This window comes from Arvicanthis niloticus, chromosome 17 (genome assembly GCF_011762505.2).
Source record: "Arvicanthis niloticus isolate mArvNil1 chromosome 17, mArvNil1.pat.X, whole genome shotgun sequence".
NCBI lineage: Eukaryota > Metazoa > Chordata > Mammalia > Rodentia > Muridae > Arvicanthis > Arvicanthis niloticus.
In genome coordinates, this window is record NC_047674.1 from 43,563,204 (window position 1) to 43,587,121 (window position 23,918).

General features: G+C 36.8%; 1 protein-coding gene across 48 annotated transcripts in view; it reads left to right on the forward strand.

Moving 5' to 3' along the window:
- The window catches only part of Rims1 (regulating synaptic membrane exocytosis 1), a 468,064-nt gene that overhangs the window by 350,792 nt on the left and 93,354 nt on the right, over positions 1–23,918 (forward strand). For 14 of the 48 annotated variants that reach the window (XM_076915149.1, XM_076915147.1, XM_076915148.1 and 11 more), the window contains 4 exons: positions 678–749; positions 6,346–6,528; positions 7,641–7,753; positions 11,284–11,313. In XM_076915149.1, the coding sequence (XP_076771264.1) occupies positions 678–749; positions 6,346–6,528; positions 7,641–7,753; positions 11,284–11,313 (398 nt within the window). The remainder of the gene's footprint in view (positions 1–677; positions 750–6,345; positions 6,529–7,640; positions 7,754–11,283; positions 11,314–23,918) is intronic. The other 34 variants (XM_076915167.1, XM_076915172.1, XM_076915171.1 and 31 more) reach the window with 5 other exon arrangements.

Genomic DNA, 23,918 nt, shown 5'->3' on the forward strand with positions numbered 1-23,918 from the left:
GAGGGAATGACATCTTATTTTCCAGGTGTTAAGGGTTACGTGTACTTTTTTGGAAGTAAAATTTTAGGCTTTATTCTCTGTTATATCAGGTGTGGTTAGCTTTAGAATTTTCCCCTACTTACCTAGGCATCTTTACTTAATGGATATTAAAAGACAATTTTCATGGTTGGCTTAAATGTTTTTACTTCTGTCAACATCTTTCTCCTCCCCCCACCCCTTCATATGTATGTGGTAGAAAACAAAAATACTCTAGGGCACAGAGTTTCATCTGCGTCATAAGTTGTCAATCAATCCCTGTGTGGTCCTTCACCACCTAAACCATTACCACTGTACCGCTGCTCATCCTAGCTTTTATCACTTCTTTTAATTCATTGGCAAGTAAAATCACTGAGTAAGAGCCCATGCCAGATCACTGCTATAGACGTACGTGTTTAAACTAGCTCGTCAGCATCTCCCATCTTCTGTGAGCCTCTCATGACTTCCATTCAGCATTCACTTTGATTTCTATATATGTATACTTTTTAATTGTGAAAGTATTGACTGACAAAACCATTTGGGTAAACTAGCTGCCATTGTTCATGTCTGTTTTTCTTTTTCTTTTTTTTTTTCATTGTTAGATGTGAATGTAGTTTTATTCATCATCTATTTTGTATTTCTTTAACATTTCATTCCCACAGGCACTCCAGAAAGTCTGAAAGATCTAGCATCCCAAAACAGTCTAGGAAAGGCACAGCCTCTGATGCAGACAGGTAGGCTTGATGTCGTTCAGTGCTGCCATCTTCTTTGATGTAGACTCGGGTGTGCCCTGCCTCTCCTTCCTGCTCAGCTCACAGACTCAAATTGTGATGCTTGAAGTGTCATGAAAATGAATCAACTACTGTGTGAGAAAAATCACTGATGGCATGAAATAGTGTCCTTGTGTAGTCTGCTCTTAAATAGTGGGTGTTAATGAACAAGCCATCATTCTGTCCTCCCTGTAGGCTATCCCATTTTATTGAGGATTAAATACAAGTTCATGCTCAATACATGTGCTAGAACCTTGATGTTTTGTTTCTCAAATTACTGTAAATGCTTCCAGGGAATCGTAACTTGGAAAGTGTAAATGATTTGAGTGTGTGTTGAATATTTGAAAACTATCATATATTTTTTAAAAAGTCTTATTTTCTATAAAGGTATAATCTAAAAATTCTCGATTTTGATAGATGTACTTATTTGCTGTGTTTATGTAAAAAAAAATCTAAGGAATAATTGTTGACTTGCAGTTCTATTTCAAAGCTGTCACGTTACTCTAGGCACGGCACATGGATACTTCTTTGGATACATATACAGAATCACCTAGGGAGCCATAGTAATGTAAATAAATGGGAATGTGTTCATCTTTTGAGAATCTTTAACGGGAAGAATGGAAGCACAGGTGGATTAGTGGGATATCAGATGTATCACAGGTCGATTGAAAGCAGAGTTATCAAGTAGGAATTGCTGGAATTTGAAAATATTCAACAGACCAGCCTTACTGAAGCAAATCAATAGAGAAAACTAGATTACTTGGAGAATAGGAAAATTGTGAGAAGACGTCTAAAACATAAAAAAAGTCATTTTTTTAGTTTAAGTGCCTATTTTTGAGTGGAGAGTGTAAATCAGGATGCAAAGAAAGGGAAGCTAAAAACTGAACTGGACATTTGTTTGTATGCAAGGTTAAGACTGACATGACTCTGCCTTGTTAATACGCTAAAGAAGCTCAGTCTGGTTATGAAATACTCCTGGTCCTTAAACCAAGGCACTGGAAAATTGATTTTGAGCTTCAAAATTATAGATCCCTTTAAGAACTGGCAAACACATGAAAATATCCAAGAATAGATGAAAAAACTTCCAGTGGGGCTACTTGAGTAGGCTTGAACAAGTCAGAGCCTGTAGAGTTCAGTATTCACTCAGGTCCAAACGTGCCACTTGGCGTTCTAGTCTAAGTGAGAAAGTAGTGATCAGCATTTCCATCCCACACCGAAATCTAAAAATTAAGAGGAGCGATGTCAGTAGTTTGCTTGAACTGGAGAAAGGGAAACGCAGGTGAAATCTTACGATCCACAGAGACATTGATCCTTGGAGAGCAAGCATCTAGGGAGGCTTGAAAAGGTGAAGAGAGAAAACTAAGTAACATAATAAATAATTGGACAACGAGGAAGAAGGGAACCACAGAATCCTAGCAGACAGCTACCAGCAGTGCTAGCTGTGAAGGCATACCAGTCACATGGTTGATGTGTTTACATCCTTTATCCTTGGCTCAGCTGAAAGCACTAGCTTTTTATATAAGTGATTTCATTTGTTGATAAATAAGGTACGTTATTGGTTTTATTGGAATCTAAGCTACATAATTAATTTTCAGGAAGATTGTTAAATGCTGGTTACAAGACAGTTGATGCTTACGTTCTAGGTCACATTAACTATAGTTTCAGCAGGAGCTCTGAGTTGAGTTGGACATAAGGACAACCCTGTCACTAAGATGAAATAATCCACCATGTGAAGACTTTGCATATTGGTTTCTTTTCTTCACCTTCCCCCTCTTCCTTCCTACTTTACTCCCTCCCCTTCCCCTCTATTCTTTCTTTCTTCCTTTGTTCCTTTCTTTCCTTTCTTCTTTCTGCTTGGGATGAAACCCAAGGTCTTAAAATTTTTTAGGCAAATACTCTACCACTTGGCAATACCCCAAATTGAAAATCGATCCCCCCTTGACTTGTCATTGAGTGCCACGGCTTCACAAGAAAATGTTTTGAAATGTTAGAGGTTCTCTCAGTGTCTCTCTCTCTTTATATCTTTCCTGTTCTCTCTCTCTCTCTCTCTCTCTCTCTCTCTCTCTCTCTCTCTTTCTCTCTCTCTCTTTCTCTCTCTCTCATCTTTCTTTCTCTCTCTCTCTTTCTCTCTCTCTCATTTTTTATCTAATAGATTGGACTGGATTTTATACAATATATTCTGATTTAGGTCCCCTCGCCAATTCATCCGAGTTCCTCCCCATGGCCTCTCTCATCTGAATCCATACACTTTCTGTCTTTCATTAGAAAATAAACAAGCTTCTAAGGAATAATAGTCAAATAAAAAATATCAAATAAATAAAAAACAAACAAGTGACAATATGACAAAACAAGCAAACAAGAAAGGCGCCAAAGAGAACTTCCTAGTAAGATAAAGCCTCTCTTTTCACCTCTGTGCGGGTTCAGCTAAGAACGCCCCCCATCATTTCTGTATCTCCTTCCTGTGCCTTTCTTTTAGTGATACCTCATTCTGAATTCTGACTGCTGGATTTTTTACTGATACTACTATATGGAATTGCACACAGGTGCACTTGTTAATGTGTTGTAGCTATGGGAAGAAGCTTTTGCAAGCCTGCAAAGGGCTAGCTCTGAATAAACCTTCAGAAACTTCAATACTATGTCTATTCTCACCTCTTTAACAAATCATTAAAAACAAAATAATCCAAGCCTTAGTTTTAAGTTCCAATTGTGGCTGTTTGTAAAACTAGAAATGTCTGGCTAAAGATCTAAGGTTTGAGGTGAACTATGTTTATGTCCAACTTAACACTGTAGGGGAAGGTGTACAAAGTTAGGATGTGATTAAACCCACGGGTAAATGTTTAGGTATACACTGACTGGCCATGAGCTACTGTATACGTAGATGTGTGTACTCATGAACGAGGATACAGAGCAGACACATTAAATGTCATTTTACAGACATTTTTATTATAGCAAACTCTCAGATCATGATTCCTTTAAACCATACTAAATCACTCAATTTTTAAATGTACATTTTGTTAGAAGTTCTTCTTTTTTTCCTTTTTTCTTTGTCCCATGGTTTAAGAACAAGACCTGTCCCAGTAATTATGTCATGAGTCCCTCTAGTCTATTTTCCTCTAGTATACTAGGTTCAAGTAGACTGCACAAAAGTAAAGAATCAATTGCATACACCTTTGTCAACTTTTAGAAAATAAGGCCCTGTTGGTTCTCAGCAAACCTGTGTGGGTCCTGTCTTTCTGAATGATACTCATTTTTACTTATAAAATAGTAGTTGTTATAATTCAAAAGGCATACGGCACAAAATATCACAGATAGTCACACACATGAATCCCTGTTAATGCACAGTCACACATACTCAGAGCCTAGAATGTAGGTGTCCCGACACTAACATTAAAGATCTTAGTATTTATATTATTATTTCTTAAAACTCACTTCTGTTTTCTGCCATCCATATTTGGTTTTCTTCTCAAACAAGATCATTTTAAGCCTCTCCTATTCTTTTTTATATCTTTTCTTCCTAGTATACCCGATTTTGTGAAAATTATCAAGGCTCAACAGCCTTGATGCTCTCCACTCTACACTGTTGTACCTTGAACTGTCTTAACCGGGTCTTTCCATTTGCCTAAACAAACCGTACCTCTCCTCTGTGACACTTTGGTCCTGTCTTTGCCAATTCGTTCCCTTTGAACTCAAGCTTGTGACCACATCTCTCTTTCTCAATCAGAGTAGCTTCATTTCTCCTCTGGTCTGCACTCCATAGATTGACTTGTAGCAAGAACTATTTTGTTATTGGCACATGTGGACAGTTGTTTTATGTAAAAGAAAAAAATAAATAAAACAGGTCTTGTGCAAATTGTTTGACTTGGAACACTGTGGCCCCTTTCAGGGTCTACCGGCTTCCTCCAGGTCAAACACAGTTCTCAAGTCAAATGTTCCAGAGTTAGAACACTAGAATGCTCATCTAGAATTCATTCATATTCTTCTGAAAATGGTTGTCATCACCTTTTCCATATACTTGATGAAACACAGAGTCCACCAAAATCATTCTTGTCTAAGGTCACACTTGAGTTGTTCATAGCTGCTTAGAGATTTCAAGGAATAAAGTAAGACTTTAGTGAATTTGTAATTTCCAAGAGACACTCTATTACTAATGTGACAACTGTACAATTTAATTTTTCAGCCACAACCAAAAATATGTATTTTGAACAAGATGATTCTTTCAATAATGAATTATAAAGAGGAATAGATAAAACCTTGTTTAGTGTTGGAAATAATATGGTCATATGAATTCTTCCCATCTCAACCAGTTTTAGATGGTTGAGTTAATGTGAAAGTCAATTCAGAACAGATGAACTATGTGAATAAGTAGAACATCACCTGTTTCTTTATAAGTTGGAAGTGGCAATGACAGGTGAGGTTTCAGGACAAGAGTCAATATCTAATAAAGCCGTAATCTACAACCTGAGAGGATAAAATGCACCTTTATTACAGATGTAGGCTGCACTCTTTTACTCTTTGAAAACTGCTATTTCCTTCTTTATTGTTCCGAAGTGGAAGACATGGCTTGAAGCAAAAGTCAGCCTTGTTGCAAGAAATACTTTACTTAAGAGACTATAGTGCTAAATAAAAGTGGAGTAAAGTCTTCATAAATTCATTTTGAGTAACCAATATGTGTTGTTCTCATACTTAAAGACGGTAAACACGTTTTTCATTTTTGCTATTCATAAGAATGAGGTGTTTTACACTCTTGTCACTACACAACAGTCACTTCAATCACATCACTTAGCAAAATAACAGTAAAACGACACAAGGAGCAAAAGAATGCATCTATTTTATGTAGAGATGTACACATGCAATGTCTATGATTCCATTTTAATTCTTAGAACTTAATTCAGAAAACTACTTCAGAATGATTTTGAATACTAACTATATCAAGATAACTACCAATGTATTCCTAAATGTATTTCGGATACTGTCATATCTAAGAGAACCTCTTTTACCCACACATTAAGCTACCTGTGCTTAATCAGGTATATAAGACAATAAAATACTGTTTAAGCTCTGTTTTTATTTCATAGTCTTAGATTGAACTGAAGAGGCCCTTTTGGCTTTTTGTTTACCATAGACTTGCCTCTTGCACCATAAAACTGTGAACATCATAAAAACGTACACACATTTCCAGTTCACATTTTTATGGAATAGGATGGTGTTAATCATTGTAACAGCACACACTCATTCAATCAGCAAATCTTTGTTGTGTTCCTACCCTTCTGCGCTGCGTGATTGACACACTGGACATGCAGTTCAATAACCCAACCAAAGACTGATGCCTTTGACTCTGGAGGGTCCATGAGGAGTTCATTACGTGAGGGGAACCTAGGTTGGTCCTTTATAATATGACATACCTGTAGATTGTCAACAGTGACGTTTCCATCTCAATAATTGTGTGGTGAGTGGTTCCTCTTGTATTTTAAGAGTATCCAGGTTTTCCTTCGACAAATGTGTTGGTGTTAAGTTAATGAAACCTGCTGACTGAAGATCTTTTTTGGCACTGATGTTTTAGGGTTCTCCCACCATGCCTTTCTAGAAGGGGATACGCAATCCCAAGAGCAACCGATCAGCCGGTCGTTAGGGGAAAGCATCCCACTCGCTCCCGGTCGAGCGAGCACTCTAGTCTCAGAACCCTGTGTTCTATGCACCACCTTGCCCCCGGAGGGTCGGCGCCGCCTTCTCCGCTTCTGACAAGGTTGCTATTCAGTGTCCAGCCCAGCATTCGTGTCCCGCTGCCGGGTGTTGGTGTGGTGTTGTTTTTTCCTGCGCACTCGAGCATTCACTCATTATGACACCATAGTTTTTTAACCTTTGCTTTGTGGCACTTGATCTGCTCTCACATTCTCTACCACTCGCATCTACTCACTGTGCTGGCCTTATTCTCTACTTCCTGCCGGTTAGCTACCATCGAAAACTGGATCTGGCTGTGTGCTGTCTTTTCATCTGTGTGTGGCATATCATACCCACTTTATTACATGAAATATTTTATGATGAGTTGACTCAGAATTAAAATATGTATTTGTTTATTAAAGTAGGATTTCTAAAAGTGGCCTTTTATATGTATTCATAAAATCATGTAGCGTTTAAAATTTCTTTAGTTACAAAGTTTTTGAACGCCAGCAGATGGGGGTCAGCTTTATCTGGGTGAGAATAAAGTATACCTGCATGCTTCTCCATATTCTCATCTCCAATATTAATCCTCTCGTTGGAATACCATGTGTCCAGGGCTATTTAAAATCCATTTCAAGGTTTACTGTTTGTTTCAATTTAAAACGAAGGCACAACTGATTGGTAACTAGTGTCAGGCTGTGCATCAAGAACTCATTATCCCAAATGCCTCTCAAGTATGTACCAGTGTAGTGGAGAGCCAAGCTCGAAGTGATTGGCAACATGCCTTCTGAACTATTTTTATTTTATTTTATTTTATTTTATTTTATTTTATTTTATTTTATTTATTTTATTTTATTGTACTTTAACATCAAGAGGCTGTGGTCAGTTCAGTCATGATACTACCAAAATTAAATGACTTTAAGAAAGTACAGCCTCATAAAAAATTAGGAGAAAGTGAATCAGTCACATTCTGCTTCATTCAAGAATTTCACCATGCAGAATGTGTAGGGCCATCCCTGAGCTGCCCCCTCCAACCTCTTATAGTGTTTTTGTGTGTGTGTGTCATTTGAGGTATCTGATTTCACTTCTAAGAACCTATTTAGTTGCTTTATGACTATTTTAGTAGTGACTGGAAAAGGCGTTCTTATCTTCTTTTATTTATTGGAATTTCACCCTCCCTTTGCTGTTTGCCTACAGAACGCACCGACAAGGAAGCCCAACCCAGTCTCCTCCAGCCGACACATCCTTTGGCAGTCGCCGTGGAAGACAGCTCCCACAGGTGCCAGTCCGAAGTGGCAGTATAGAACAAGGTATTCAAAAAAGAGAGATCATTGTCCAAACACTTGGAGTTGAGAACCTTCTCCTCTTAACACACCATTTAATTAAATTGCGCTGTTGAGATTATCTGCAACTCTCTGAATCCTAAAAGTTTACGTTTTTTGTACTTTTTTTTACCCCACTGCACCTAGTTTGAGTGGTCTGAGCAACATAACAATTAGTGTTTTGTTGAGTGAGCGATCAACGGAATTTAGATAATTGTTTAACAGAGTCGGTAGGGTTCTTAATAGTTTTACATAAGCACAAAACTAGATGATACATAGTCTCAAAGCTTTAGTGCTGTTAATTTATGAGCTGAAAGAAGGTCTTACCTTATTACTGAAAATTTTAAGAATTAAATATGATCATTGGGTCATGTAATAGTGTTTTCTCTTTTAGGTTCATTGCCAATATCTAGAGTTTTAACTAATTTTTGATGATGAAAATTACTCAAAACATGTATTTGTTATTTTCCTACAAGTCACATTGCCTGGATTTCTTATATTAAATGGACGTTGGTTATCTTGTTTTCCTAAGAGAAAGTGTGTGTGTGTGTGTGTGTGTGTGTGTGTGTGTGTGTGTGTGTGTGTATGTATTTGCTGGAGGAGAGGTGTGCTTTAATTGAAACCAAGATTAAAGTACATGAGTTAAATGTTTGAAATGCTGGACTAAAATACTATTGTTTCCTGACCCGTTTCCTAGTAACTAAATGACATTAGTATTTTCTATCACATTTATTATTAAAAATCAAAAGAATTGTTTAATTTTTTTTTTCTCTAGCTCAGGGCTGTGGCTCAAGAACAATGAACATAGTAAAATGTCCATTGCAAATCTGTATCCCTATGAAATACTCAGCTGACTAAATGTCTGAACACTCTTAACACCATTGTCTGTTGCTGCTAGAACATTCCTATTCCCTCCCAGATGGCATTGCTTCAGTGATTGAAGCGGGCTACTTCACCATGTGACATACATGATAACAGGGATATTAGTGTGAATAAGTGGTGTTGATGCTGCCAAAAGCTACAACAGCCAGATTTGTGGGTTTTTTTTTTTTAAGTCATGTTTATTGTTGGTATACCATGCTTTAGTGTTCAGGGATGAGATGAATGTGTACATTTAGTCAATTATTCACTAAATTAAGAAAGTACAGTCTTGGTGAAACTCCTTTCTAAAATACCAGTAATCGATTATAGATTCCACATTTCTAATAGAGGTTTCTTGCTTTTTTTCTGGAATGTTTTGAGATGATTAAGCAAATGTAATGTTATTTGAACGACACCAGCAATACATCTGTCAAAATTTTAATTATTTTTAAACAATTAGATGATGGCGTGTTAACTTATTCATGAACTCTTGTTGCACAACTGAACGAACTATAAATTTGGATGCTTCACTAAAAGCCCAGTGTTACTGGTCACACTGAAACTTAGCAAGTCATGTGTTCTTAAAATTCTTTGCATTTCCTCCAGTTGCAAGTAAAACACTCCATGACATATGAGGGTGCACAGTGGGATTATAGTAGTGTGTTGGACTATTTGTTTATTTCTCAATTTCTCAATTGTTCATATTTACTGTTTGTGATATTCATATTCGCAGTCGTCTTTCGGAGAAAACATCAATGCATGAGGATTCTGTTGAGGTGGGAAGAAGGGAATGAATGGGAATGAGACTGTTCAAGTTATTTTTGCTATTTATTATGAAAAACACTTTAGCAAACACGTTTGTTGCAGGTTCCTGAAACATTCTGTTTTAGACAGTGCTTTTCGAGCAGAACAGTCATTATGTGGTCTTTAGTCTAAGCATTCTGAGGTGTTACGTTATGATACTGATACATGCTTTGGGGCTTGTGGTAAATGATGGTGGTGTCTCCCAGCATCTTCTGGGTGTGTTTTGTACTGAACCATTCATGCGACACACTGATCCTTAATCGTTTCTGAAAGTAATTTGATCCATGAACTAGACAATGCCTTATGTCTTAGTACAGTTTATTTGTGATGATTTTCAATTTTCTTAAAGTGATATAGGTATGTCAGTTATTTCCCTTGTTATGGGTTTGTTGGATTGCAGTACTGTCTTGTACGGGAATTAGCATCAACTCTGGTTTGTTTGTAACTGCTTAAGTTCCTATTCACAACTTCTGGTTTTTCTTATTTAATCTTTTATGAAGGGCTGGCTTACTGTTTTTTAAAAGTAATTCAGTTTATCGACAGCTAATTGGTAAGAACAAATACTGTTAGTTATTTAGTTTCCTAGAAAGTGATATAATGTCTTGATACAATCATAAACTAATTTTATTAATTTTTTTCAGTACACAAGATTATCTATGCTATTGTCTTAGGTTGTATACAAAGATAATTTGACTTTCTGGATATATTTTCAAATTTTCACCAATTACTATATCTTCTATACCATAAACAGATTTTTCAAATTATTTACTATTTTAAGAATATTTGAAGCCCCCTTTCAGAAGACAGAGTATTGGGGCATTTACTACTTGAATTCTAGTTATATAAAAACAGATGATAGAAAAAGAAGATGATTGCAGTATGTTTTGAGATCAAGCAGGTTAAGATGTAATCTATACTTTATGGTATTAATAGTGTATAAAAATTGAAATTAGAGAGTTTCTTGAAATTTCTTGGATTACATATCAGTATTGAATACTATGGTGTCATTTTATATAAAATCTAGGCAGTCATGATTGGTTGCATAAAAATGCATGTTTTTTTCTGAAACAGGTCAGGTCAGTTTTGCAGTTCTCTGATGCCTCTTAATGAAGAATGTAAAGACCATTCAGTATATTGACATTGCATGCACTTCTTAAAACCTGAAACAGTACTGACAGCTCCCTTTAGATGTGACCAGACAGTTATTTTTCAACAAAGAATAGAAGAGCAAGGCGGTAGATCTAATGCTTTATGAAATATCTAGGATATGTAATAATTTAAAAGTGAATAATTTCATCTTGGGATATTTATTATAGTAGTGTGAAGAAAAAACAAAGACTAGCGACATCGAGATATAATGTTACAGAAGTATTCCCATGCTATAACTTATATACTTTCTACTTAATAAAAAAATGGGATTAATCACATGGAATTTTATATCATAGGAAATGGCAATTTTACCATTCAAGTTTTCTATGTAGATTAAGTATGCTTTCAATACGCTTACAGAGTCAGACAGTGGTAGATTTAAATTAAAACGTTTTGTTAAAATTGTTGCCAAACTGTGAAGGTCTTACAAGGCAAGAGAAAGTATTGTAGCATCGTGTTGGGAATATCAAATAAGTTATTTCCTGATATTTTTGTTTTCTTTAAATCTTTGAATTGCTGTATTCATTTTTGGATTAATTTCAGTACATGTGAAACTTTCTCATGGTTTATCATGTCACCTTATGTGTTATGTATGCATTTTTATTATTCATGCCATTTTGTTAACTCACATTTCCATGTCTAACTATAAATTTGCTGATTTCTTTCTTTTGTTTCCATCATTATGTGCATTTAATTCATTGAAGAACAAGAAAAATATAACTCTTCCACTAAAGGTAAATATTAATGTAACTTTTAACCATTCATACTGTTACTTTTATAATGTGTAAGAGTTACAAAACTGTTGGAATAATGACCAAAATTATTTAACAGGCAGTTATTTCTCTGAAGTGATTTTGCAAATAATTCTTTCATATTAAATGAACTCATATAATCCAATTTATATCAAGGGAGAAACAGCTTAAAAACTAAAAATATCATTGATGCAAAATTCCTTTATCTACATTGATAACTAAAACAATTCTGTAGTTTGATAATGTATATCTTACATGGTAATATATTATTTTATTATAAGAATTCATGACATTCATTACTTCTTCCTGGGTTTCCTTGGTTTAATTCTATTTCTCTGATCTCATAGATAAGGGATTTGATTCAGATTTCCCACTCCCCTCTCTGGATAGCTTCTACTGTACATAAAAAAAAAAAAAAAATCCTTACATCTTATTTTCTAGATAAAATGAGCTTTGTGGGATTTCTCAGCCTTACTGCAGCCAGAAATGTTTGGAGCAGCTACCTAAGTATTTAGAGCTCTTGGCTTCAGTATTGTTGGAGTGTTAATTGTATTCATTTGAGAGATACAGGATATAGAATTCAACCAACCCAGTCACCTGAGATGTTTTTGTTCTCCTCTTTGACTCCCACATCACAACTGTTTTTGATCTTCTCACTTAAGTTTAAGTCTCTGGCTTCCACTCCGGACTTTTGTACTGCCCACATCACTTCTTATTCTGAATTATTTTTGGCCCAATTATTAGATTTTTGAATATGAATTTATAAATCGGTACAATAGCGTTTTAATAATACTTTAATTGTGTGATTGTTTATAGGTATATTTATTGGATATTTAAAAGTAGTTTGAACTGATTTGTTTATTTTAGTAATTCTCAAAGCTAATCATAATCACAGCACCATCCAGATTCAGGATATCTACCCTTGGGTTAGATAGCTCAGTGGCGAAGAAAAAGTTGTGGTCTTCAAAAGGTGCTGAGTTCAGTTACCAACATTCACATAAAGCAGCCCACAACCACTTATAGATCTAGTTTCATCACACAAGTCTCTCATCTGAACTCTGTGTGGACTTGCACACAAATGGCTCACAACACATACTCAGGTGTGCATGCATGCATGTGCACACGCGCACACACACACACACAAACACACACACACACAAACACACACACACACACACTGAAAGAGCCATGCCCTTTACTAATTATCAGTAGTAGAGAATGAAAAGGTGTTTTCTTCACTTTCACTTTACTTTGAGAATCCTGTTTTAAAAAATAACAAATACCAAATGTATAACTCATAACTCTTACTATACCTACTATATGTTTGAATCTCAGTATGATAGATAATATTCAATAATTCAGTATTCAATAATATTTAATAATCAACAGATAATATTTTTAGTTTAAATTTATAAAGAATAGAATTAAACATCAGGCACATAAAGTACATATCTGATCATATTAACAAATAATAGGTAAAGCAAAATGTTCTTCAATGAAATGAAGAAGCTGTTATCTTGGGTATCAGTCAGCTCATGGTCATCTTCTATTCATATTTTATATATCAGAATCAACTTTATATTCAAAGTGACTTTATACTACAAAAATGACTGATATGTTTTTATTCTTAGATTCAGAAGAGTATATTTAGATTTGCAAAGTTAACAATGTGGTAAAAAATACTTTGAATTTTATATTGTAATTGACTGAAATTCATTTTTTAAAAGATAACATTGCAACAGTTTATTAGAAGAATAGTTAATTACTTTCTGTACATTATTATCAACTAAAAGCCACAGGTGGCTACGACATACTCTCCACGTGATACACCAGAAAAGTTTTTTATGAAGAATAACTACATTTAAGACCAATTTACATCCCACATCATATATTAATGTTTCCATGGTTCAGTGTGCCCTGACTGACAGGTGGTACACCTTGACAAGTCTTTGAGGCAAAATGTAGATGTACCTCACAGAACATACTGTGTAACTGGAATCTTCAAAAGAGACACATCTGAACGTTCATCTAGCAAGACCCAGCAGCTAAGGGCTGTCTCTTTTTCCTATAGGGTTCGAGGCAGTGTAAGGTAGCCACTGACAGTAGCCCTCAGCCCAGAAGGAATTAAAGCAAGTTTAGATTTTTTTTTTTGTTTCAAAGTCAGGTTTGAGGCTGAAAAGAAATGACATGTTTACTGTATAGAAAGCCCTTATCTCTAATCTGTAGACGCTCTTCTACAATCCATTAAGAGAGAATTCATGTGGTTTGAATGTTTACCTGCTGTGAAAGTAGGACTGACTGACCAGTCTTTACTGACCATAAAGGCCAATAAACTCATCAGTTTGCTTTAGTTTTGATGATTTGTACATGAAATTATCTTACAACTAAAGACCCCAGCTTTCCAGAAGCAATGCAACACTTTCATAGTGCTAAGATTTTAACAGTTCTGGGAAACCAACTGTCCAGTCTACCTACAGAGGACTAGCCTAGTAATGTTCCGGATCATATTCAATGATAAACAAAATTCATCATTCCCTATATATTGATCACTCAACTAAGAGTGTCATGCATTATCTCATATTTCACAACAAACCAGGATATAAGTATTAACATCCTTAGCTTTCTAAAAGAGGCACCTAAAGCCTCAGGAGATTGAGAACTTGACCCGTTGCTAGTCACCCATGTGGTAAGTGGTGAGCCTCATTCTGAGGACCCTACTCAAACTCACTTCCTGCTACAGACATTTCCTGGTTTGTTGAGTGCTTGCTATGCATACAGAGTAGCATCAGGAGAGTGCTCATGTTATATAGAAACACAACAGTCTTAAGGCCTTAGTGGACTTCCTCGGGTGCTGTAATGTGGTCTCAGATTTTGAGCATAGTGTGTGTTACATCCTCTTTGCTCTAGATGCCACAGAAGATTTTTTTTTCATGACACAATCTTGGAGACCACTTATTTTTCATACACTCACTTCCTTATTCAGCTATGGATTACTCAGCTGAATCTGTGCCTCGTTTCTCCTTAAATCACCCATGCAACAATAACAACAACAACAACAACAACAACAACAACAACAACAACAAATCAGATCTTTTAAATCTGAATAGATGTCCTAACCCGGGCTTGAAAATTTAGGTGAAGAATTATAAATAAATATTCATACAGCTTAATTTACCTCTGACTCCTTCTGTGTTGAAAGCTGAGAGATGGTATCATTTTAGGTTTCACAGACTGCTTTTAGGCCTATTTTTAATCATTCATCCTGAAAGTAAGCCAATTTTTCCCTCTCTGCTACATTTCTTGGACAGTTTTAAAGAGCCCATGAGTGTAGTTTGGGGGATCGAAATAATAAACGAAGATCAAAAGTGAACCAGAAATTAAATGACTTCAAGGTGAGAAAAATGTTATTGTCATGATAAATTGCTATAATTCGTTTGCCTTTATATGGTATTTAAGTGCATTACCTCTGGCTCCTGGAAACAATATTGAATCATAACAGAACACATTGCATTATGGTTTCTAAAATATGTGATGTACTTATAGATAAGGTGTGTGTAATTTATCCACCTGAAAAATGAAAATCGTTTAGAGTCTAAGTAATGGTTTCACTGGAACAAAAAACAATGGCATTTTGTTACATTTTGTTTCTACCTGACTGATGAAATGTGTAATAATTATTGTAATAAGACTGTAAGAGCTGTTTAAGGGATGACTCTAGTCAACCGCATTTTTAATCCAGGTTTTATAATGAATGCTAAAGCATATTGCCTGTACATGTCTATTCTAAACAATGAGAGAAACGGTTTGAGGGTTAAGTTCTGCAAAGTCAATTTTACGGTAATATGGTATTAACCTTAATTAGGTTGAATTTATATAAAAGTGAAAATGTAAATTTTCTTAGTTTCTGTTGCATTAATTATAGTCAGGTCATTAATCATTTATAATACTAACGGGATATAATATAGCGGTAAAATGTGAAGATATGCTTGAAGCTCTAAGTAAACCAATTTGTATTTTATACGTTTTACATTTTCTTGTCTTTAAATAGTACCAGAAGATTACAATTTTTATTACAAATTATTATTTAATAGATAGCATAATAGGTCAGACCAGTCATTTCTTTTTCTTGTAGGTTATTATGTATATTTAGTGTTTTGAGATACGTTGTGGTTGTGGTATGCTTGCTTAGTTTGAAATCCTAGGTTCCATCCCTAACTGTGGCCTCAAGACAGCAATAGAGAGCTGTGGGAGAGGCAAAGACAAGCAGATAGAGAGAAGAAGAGAGAAAGAGAGAGGGTGTATACTTCTTAATCTTCCGGGCTGGATCATTCAGACACAGTATTTTTACTTGAACATGTATTATAAATAATGGATTGAATTTATTTACCTCTTCTGAGAGTAAATAAGTCACTGAGAGGGTCAAACAGTAAATCACAGGATCAAGAAGTTGTGGTTTTGACCTCTGCACTCTGTTTTGTTGAATGCACTTACTAGCAACCATATTGTAATAGGCATTCAGGCTTTAGATCTTTCACACATAACAATCCTTGAAAGATATACCTACCTGATCAAAAACTTTCTTTACCTCTTCCTCCTGATATTTGTAAAGAAAGTGAAGAGGAAATTGTCTAACCATGGTGTCTAGCCAGACACTGCCTCTTTGATGTGCACTGTCTAGTTGTTTATGTCCTTCAGTTACTGCACACCTGGGAAAGAGACAGTTCAAATGAGCTGAGTCTGTCACTATTGTTGCTAATGTTGGAACCATGAGAAAAATGACTAAACATTAGAGGTCATTTGACCCCTGAAGACTGGTTCCTCTTCACAACAGAGAGCTACGTGTCTATGCAGCCCTTTGTCAAGATATCACTTTTCAATGAAGAATATTGTTCTAAGAAACAAAACAACATCCTTTCTTTGCAGCAGCTCTTTGACCTTGATCAGTGTAGAAGAGCTAGGGAAATGATTCTTCCATCCAGAGTTGGCCTTATCTGTTGAGCAGAGGCATTTTGGTATCCAGGGGCTAACAGGTCTTCCAGGGATTGGAGATCTTGCATTCTTTAGGCTGTTCATTGGAGACAAAGCAAGCTAAAACAAAAGGTGAGGTCTTGTGGCTATGATGTGATGTGACCAGTTATTTGGCAAATACTTTTTTTCACCTATGACAGTGTGCCTTTTCAAGTATCTAGACCACACAGGCTCCCTTCTCTAATTTTCATAAAGCCGGTGTGATATATTCACTCCACAGGTGTTAATTTGCTTGCTGCTGTTTGCGATTCTCATGTTGGATAAAGGTTATCTTTTACTGCCCCCCCGTTATTATTGGGTACTGTATACTATGTAAGAGGAAGTATTTTGAGGTACAAGAACTATTGAAAACATTACTATACTTGTAGTCTTGGATTTTCTATAATACAAGTTCTTTAGGATTGGGAAACTTATCCAGAGTGGAAGCTCTTTAGAGATATATTTTCTTTCTTTCCTTCTTTTTTTTTTTTTTTACTGGATATTTTCTTTATTTACATTTGAAATGTTATCCTGTTTCTCAGTCCCCCACCGCAAACCCTCTATCTCATGTCCCCCTCTCCTGCTTCTATGAGGGTATTCCCCCAACTACCCACCCACTCATGCCTACGTGCCCTTGAATTCCCCTACACTGGGGCATCAAGCCTTCACAGGACCAGGGCCTCTCCTCCCACTGATGCCCAACAAGGCCATCCTCTGCTACATATGCAGCTGGAGCCATGGATCCTTCATGTGTACTCCTTGGTTGGTGGTTTAGCTTTAGGGGGGTCTGGTTGGTTGATATTATTGTTCTTCCTATGGGATTGCAAACCTCTTCAGCTCCTTCAGTCTTTTCTCTAGCTCTTCTATTGGGGACTTCATGCTTAGACCAACAGTTGGCTGCCAGCATCCACCTCTGTATTTGTCAGGTTCTGGCAGAACCTCTCAGTAGATAGCTATATCAGTCTCATATCAGCATACACTGCTTGACATCCACAATAATGTCTGGGTTGGGTGACTGTATATGGAATGGATTCCCAGGTGGGGCAGTCTTTGGATGGCCTTTCCTTCAGTCTCTGCTCCACATATTGTCTCCATATTTTTCCCATGAGTATTTTGTACCCGTTTCTAAGAAGGACTGAAGCACCCACACTTTGGTCTTCCTTCTTCATGAGCTTCATGTGGTCCGGGAGTTGTATCTTGGGTATTGCTAACTTTTGGGCTAGTATCCACTTATCAGTTAGTGCCTACCATGTGTGTTCTTTTGTGATTTGGTTACCTCACTCAGGATTATATTTTCTAATTTCATCCATTTGCCTAAGAATTTCATGAATTCATTGTTTTTAATAGCTGAGTAGTACTCCATTGTGCAAATGTACTACATTTTCTATATCTATTCCTCTGGTGGAGGACATCTGGGTTCTTTCCAGCTTCTTGCTATTATATATATAAGGCTGCTATAAACATAGTAGAGCATGTGTCCTTGTTATATGTTGGAGAATATTTAGGGTATGTGCCCAGGAGTGGTATAGCTGGGTCCTCAGGTAATGCTATGTCCAATTTTCTGAGGAACCACCAGACTGATTTCCAGAGTGGTTGTACCTGCTTGCAATTCCACCAACAATAAAGAAGTGTTTCTCTTTCTCCACATGCTCGACAGCATTTGCTGTCACCTGAGATTTTGATCTTAGCCATTCTGAATGTTGTGAGTTGGAATTTCAGGGTTGTTTTTATTTACACTTCCCTGATGACTAAGATGTTAAACATTTCTTTAGGTACTTTTCAGCCATTTGATATTTCTCAGTTGAGAATTCTTTGTTTAGCTCTGTATCCTATTTTTTAGTAGGGTTATTTGATTCTCTGGAGTCTAACTTCTTGAGTTCTTTGTATATATTGGATATTAGCCCTCTATCAGATTTATAATTAGAAAAGATCTTTTCCCAGTCTGTTGGTTGATGTTTTGTCCTATTGCCAGTGTCCTTTGCCTTACAGAAGCTTTGCAATTTTATGAGGTCTTATTTGTCTATTCTTATCTCTGAGCATAAGCCATTGGTGTTCTGTTCATGAACTTTTCTCCTGTGCCCAGGTATTCCCCATCTTCTCTTCTATTAGTTTCAGTTTTATGTGAAGGACCTTGATCCACTTGGACTTGAGCTTTGTGCAAGGAGATAAGAATGAATTGATTTGCATTCTTCTACATGTTGACCTCCAGTTGAACCAGCACCATTTGTTGAAAATGCTGTCTTTTTTCCACTAAAAGGTTTTAGCTCCTTTGTCAAAGATCAAGTGACCATAGGTGTGTGGGTTCATTTCTGGGTCTTCAATTCTATTTCATTGATCTTCCTGCCTGTCTCTGTACCAATACTATGCAGCTTTTTTATCACTATTGCTCTGTAGTACAGCTTTCCTTCAGGGATGGTGATTCCCCAAGAAGTTCTTTTATTATTGAGAATAGTTTTTTTCTATCTTGGGTTTTTTGTTATTCCAAATGAAATTGAGAGTTGTTCTTTCTAAGTCTATGAAGAATTGAGTTGGAATTTTGATGAGGATTTCATTGACTCTTTAGATTGCTCTTTGGCAAGATGGCCATTTTTACTGTAGTAGTCCTGCCAAGCCATGAACATGGGCGATCGTTCCATCTTCTGAGATCATCTTCAATTTTTTCCTTCAGAGACTTGAAGTTGTTGTCATACAGATCTTTTACTTGCTTGGTTAGATTCACACAAGGGTATTTTTTTGTGTGTGACTATTTTGAAGGGCCTCCTTTTCCTAATTTCTTTCTTAGCCTGTTTATTTTTTCTTTTTTGAGTACACAAAGGCTACGGATTTGTTTGAGCTAATTTTACATCCTGCCCCTTTGCTAGATTTATTTTCATGCATAGTATATATGACAGTGGTGATATAGAAGTTAAGTCAGGATCTGACAAATTGTTTGCTTGCTTATGGCTGAAAGGGAGGTCTAGCATCAAGGAAAGATATTATCTCTTAATCTTAAGCATGACAGATATAACAATGTAAAATTCAGCTCATTATTCTCCTAACACCTACAGTTTGGGTAAATTGGCAAATTTAAGATGTTGGAAAGAGTGTAGTAGAGCCAAAAACTGGATCATTGTAGTCCCTGTTTTTACAAGTGTGGAGGGGGATAAAAAGATAGCAAAAGAGGTTCTCTCAGGACTCTCTCCTCTTTATGAGCAGTGATTCTGAATAAAGTATAGGCATTTCAGAGACCATTGAACTGCTACAGGCCATGAGCCTCAGCTTCAGGTCTAGCTAATCTCCACTTTTCTTACCTCTTTTACCATGTTGCTTCTAAACAAGGAAGAATGCCTGTTGATCCTGACCATGTTACATTTTATATCTTCGAATGTCAGCCCACTCTACCAGGTAGACTATTTTAAGTCCCAGTTATATTTAAAATGCCTTTGTGTTCAGACTTTGTATCATTTTTACCTAATGCAGTTCAATCAGCCAGATGTTTTTAATGTTTTTGTACTTCTAGAGTTTGTCTCTGCTTTGTCTCCAGGAGTGAACTTACTTTGTAAAGTACAGTGCTTCAAAAAATTATTTTTTAAATTATTTATTTTCTTTACAAATTATTTATGTTATTTACATCACAATATCATTCCCCTCTCCTCTCAGTCCCTCCTCCCGACACATGCAGCTATTCCCCTTATTTCTCCCTCTTCTTCTCCTCTGAGAAGTGAGAATCCAGCTGGGTATCACACACCCTACTCCCCAACCCCTGTCATATCACTCACTTCAGGACATGTCCACTCTCACTGAGGACAGACAAAGTGGCCCAATTAGGAGAACAGGATCCATGGGCAGGCAACAACTTTTCTGACAACTGTTCAAGTTGTTGGGGACCTGCATGATGACAAACTGCATATCTGCTACATATGTGGGGGGCTAGGTCTAGCCCATACTCACTCTTTGGTTAGTGGTCCAGGCTCTGAGAGTCCCCAAGGGTCCAGGTTAGACTGTTGGTCTTCCTGTGGGGTGCCTGTCCTCTTGGAGTCCCTCAATCTTTCCTCCAACTCTTCCACAGGACTCTCCAAACTCCATCTAAGGTTTGTCTGTGAGTCTCTGCATCTGTTTCAGTCATTTGTTGGGTGGAGCTTCTCAGAGGACAATTATGCTAGGTTCCTGTCTGCAAACATATCAGAATATCATTAATAGTGTCAGGAATTGGTGCTTGCCCATGAGATGGGTTTCAAGTTGGGCCATTCATTGGTGTCACCTAAAGTGGTCCAGGTATTGATAATAGCTAAAAGAATTATTCTTGTAGCAAAACTGGGTATATCTGTTATCAGTACCCAAGTCATCATAGTATGTTCCATTTGATCTGATGGCTTTTAGGTCATTTATAAGTTTTCTTCTTGGAAGGTACACTGGGAAAATGGGCTTTCTCTTTCTCGAAAGTAACACTATATTGTCATAAAAGTAGGAGGCAGATATTTTAATTTTCCCAACTATGAGATACAGTAGTACATCAAAATGGGATCAGATATTCTGTCCAAGGTTATTGTATTTCAGGTAGACTCAAATGAACTAGTGTTTGCCAAGATAGTGATGAAAATCTTATTTGTCCCGAGAAACCTAATCTAGAAATGTAGTTTGTTTATTTAAAATCATGTTCCACAGAAAACACTTATAAAATATGAGAAGTTTTAATGTGTTTGGGTGTTTTGCCAGTATCAATGGTTTATGCATACACTACATATATGCAGTGCTCATGGAGGCCAGAAGAGGGCATTAGATACCATGGACTGGAGTTAAAGATGCCTGAGAATAGAACCTGGATCCACTGAAAGAGCAGCCAGTGCTTTTAATCACTGAGCTCTCTCTCCAGACCCAAATATCAAAATGTAAGCTTATGTTAATTTCTAGTTTTACAGATTTTGAAACCGGCACATATTGATTTTTACATAAATGTAAATTCATGAAAACTTTATTTTAACTTAGAATGCCAATAAATCACATATATAACTATAGCATTTAAAATATTTTAGGCAAATGAGAAACATTTCAAAAATAATATTGTCTCTGGAAGTGATATATAAAAACTTCAATACTCAGCTAACAAATGTTGAGGATTATTAATCTTTTAAAAACATTTGTATTAAATAAAATTGTAAGAGGGGGGCTCTGGAAAGATGACTGGCATTCAAGAGTGTTTGTTTCTTTTGTTGCCCTCTAGTTTTCATGTATGGAAGGCTCTTTTCTTCTTCAATAGTTATTTAAATTTACTTTACACATCCTAATTGCCATCCAGCTCCCGCTTCCCCTTGTCCTTACAAGGTTCTTCTCCATTACCCTCTCCCCTTCTCCAAAAAGAAAAAGAAGCCCTACTTGTGTAACACCTCACCCTGGGACATAAAGTCTTAGGAGATATAGGCACATTCTCCCCATCTGAGACACAACCAGACAGTCCAGGTAGGGGAAGCAGATCAAATGGCAGGCAACAGAATCAGCCCCTGCCCCAAGGTTAGGAGACTCACATGAAGACCAGCAGCCCATCTGCTACAAATGTGTGTGTGGTGGGGGTGGGGCTAGGTCCAGACCCTGTGTGCTCTTTGGTTAATGGTTCAGTCTCTGTGAACCCCCATGGGCCCACATTAGTTGACTCTAGATCTTGTGGTGCCCTTGACCCCTCCAGTTTGCTCAATCCTGTCCCCCACTCTTCTACAAGTCTCCCAGAGCTCTGCCTAAATGTTTGGCTGTGAGGCTGTATCTGTTTATATCAGCTGCTGGATGAAGCCACTCAGGAGACAGTTATGTTAGTCTCCTGTATTTGACAGTGGAAGTTTGGATGAAAGTGGGAAGGTTAAATAATGAGAGTAGAAAGACATTAGTACTTAGTTGACCTTCTTGGCTTTTTTATTCATTTATTTATGTTAATTACAGGCAGTTGCTGTTTAAAATAAAAAAGCCCCAAAGTGAGAGTATAGAAGGCCTATGGTGGCACTTGAGTGTGCATATAAGCTCTGTGCATATCTGAGTATATATAGGGAAAGACCACAACTGCCTATGACTGCAGCTACAGATGATCCAGTGTCCCCTTCTGCCCTCTCTGGATATTCAAACACATATGTTTGTGCAAACACACACATGCATCTACACACAAATAAAAATATAGCAATATTTAAATTTTTATTCCTAAGCTTTTAAAATAATATGAGAGGTGGGTCTATTTAAATACATGCAGACATAGTGAGAATTTTACAAATGATTCCAGCTTTTTTGTAGATGCACAGAAGCCTGTCCCTCTTAATCATGAATCTATATGAATCTAGGAATGAGATGAAATTATTTGCACATTTTCAGTAGATTAAGAATTCTTTTTCCATGTGATGCCTCATTAAATAGAGGAACATGCCTGCAAGGTTGACACCTGTAGCTGAGTTAAATCCCCAGTATCCATATGATGGTGATAACTTACATATACAGTAAATTGTCCTCTGGACATCCACTCCCAGGTCATGGCACACACACACACACACACACACACACACACACACACACACACACACACCATTCTTAGTATAGTACATAATATGAAGTCTGTAAACATCGCTTTTATTTTCTGAGATGAAGTGATGAGATGAGAGCCATACCATAGCTTGGGCTGAGCCCAGAATATTTCCTTCCCTGTACTAACTATTCTAACTAACTATTAGGCATGTAAAATTCTAGTCTCTATACAATCCAGTCATCCAAGTTAACTGATTCAATCTGGCTTCTCTCAGCTTTTGACTGAATTGCTCTGCCACGTCTCACACTAACTTCAGGCTCTTAATTCTCTAGTTTGTTTTTGTCTTCACTTGTGTCTGTCTTGTTCTCTCTGTAACCTGTCTCTAAAACTGTCCCAGTAAAACTGCCATACACACACACACACACACACACACACACACACACACACACACCACTATCTTTCCTTTTTTCTTTCTCCATGCTCATAAGTAGTTTCTCTTTCTCTGCTCTTCTGATTAATTCTGTCAAATCTTTCTCTGATTCTTCACTTTGCCCCTCAATTAGACATCACTTTCAAGCATGGCTGCTTCTTTCTACTAACAAAGTTTACCTTCCTTGTTAGAGATTAAAGGTGTATACTAAGGGCATGTCTGTTTTCCTGTTTTCCATCCTGATCAGACTGTAATCCAGGGCACACCTGCATCCCAGCCTGATGGTATTTTAGTATTCTGTCCCTTGCCAGGGTAGCCATGTTGCTGGACAGAAGATGTATGCTTTTTAACACTTGTTTTTATTTTCTGTACTATTGAATATTTTCCATTAGAAAATCATCAGTACTTTGTAAGTTATAGCTACTAATCTTATCCTCTGTGCTCCAATAGGAATTCTTCTTGTTGAGTTTCAGAAGGGGAGAAATTGTGGTCTTTGAAATTGCTCCTAAGGAAGCAGGCTTGCTTCTCTCCATTCTTGATGGGATTTTGACCAACATTACTTTGAAAAAAAAAAGTACCTGAATTTGGACAGAACAATGAACAAGACACTGTTGTGAAGAAAAAGGATCTCCTTCAATATAATTTTGTATATCAGTATGTGCTAATATTAAGCCA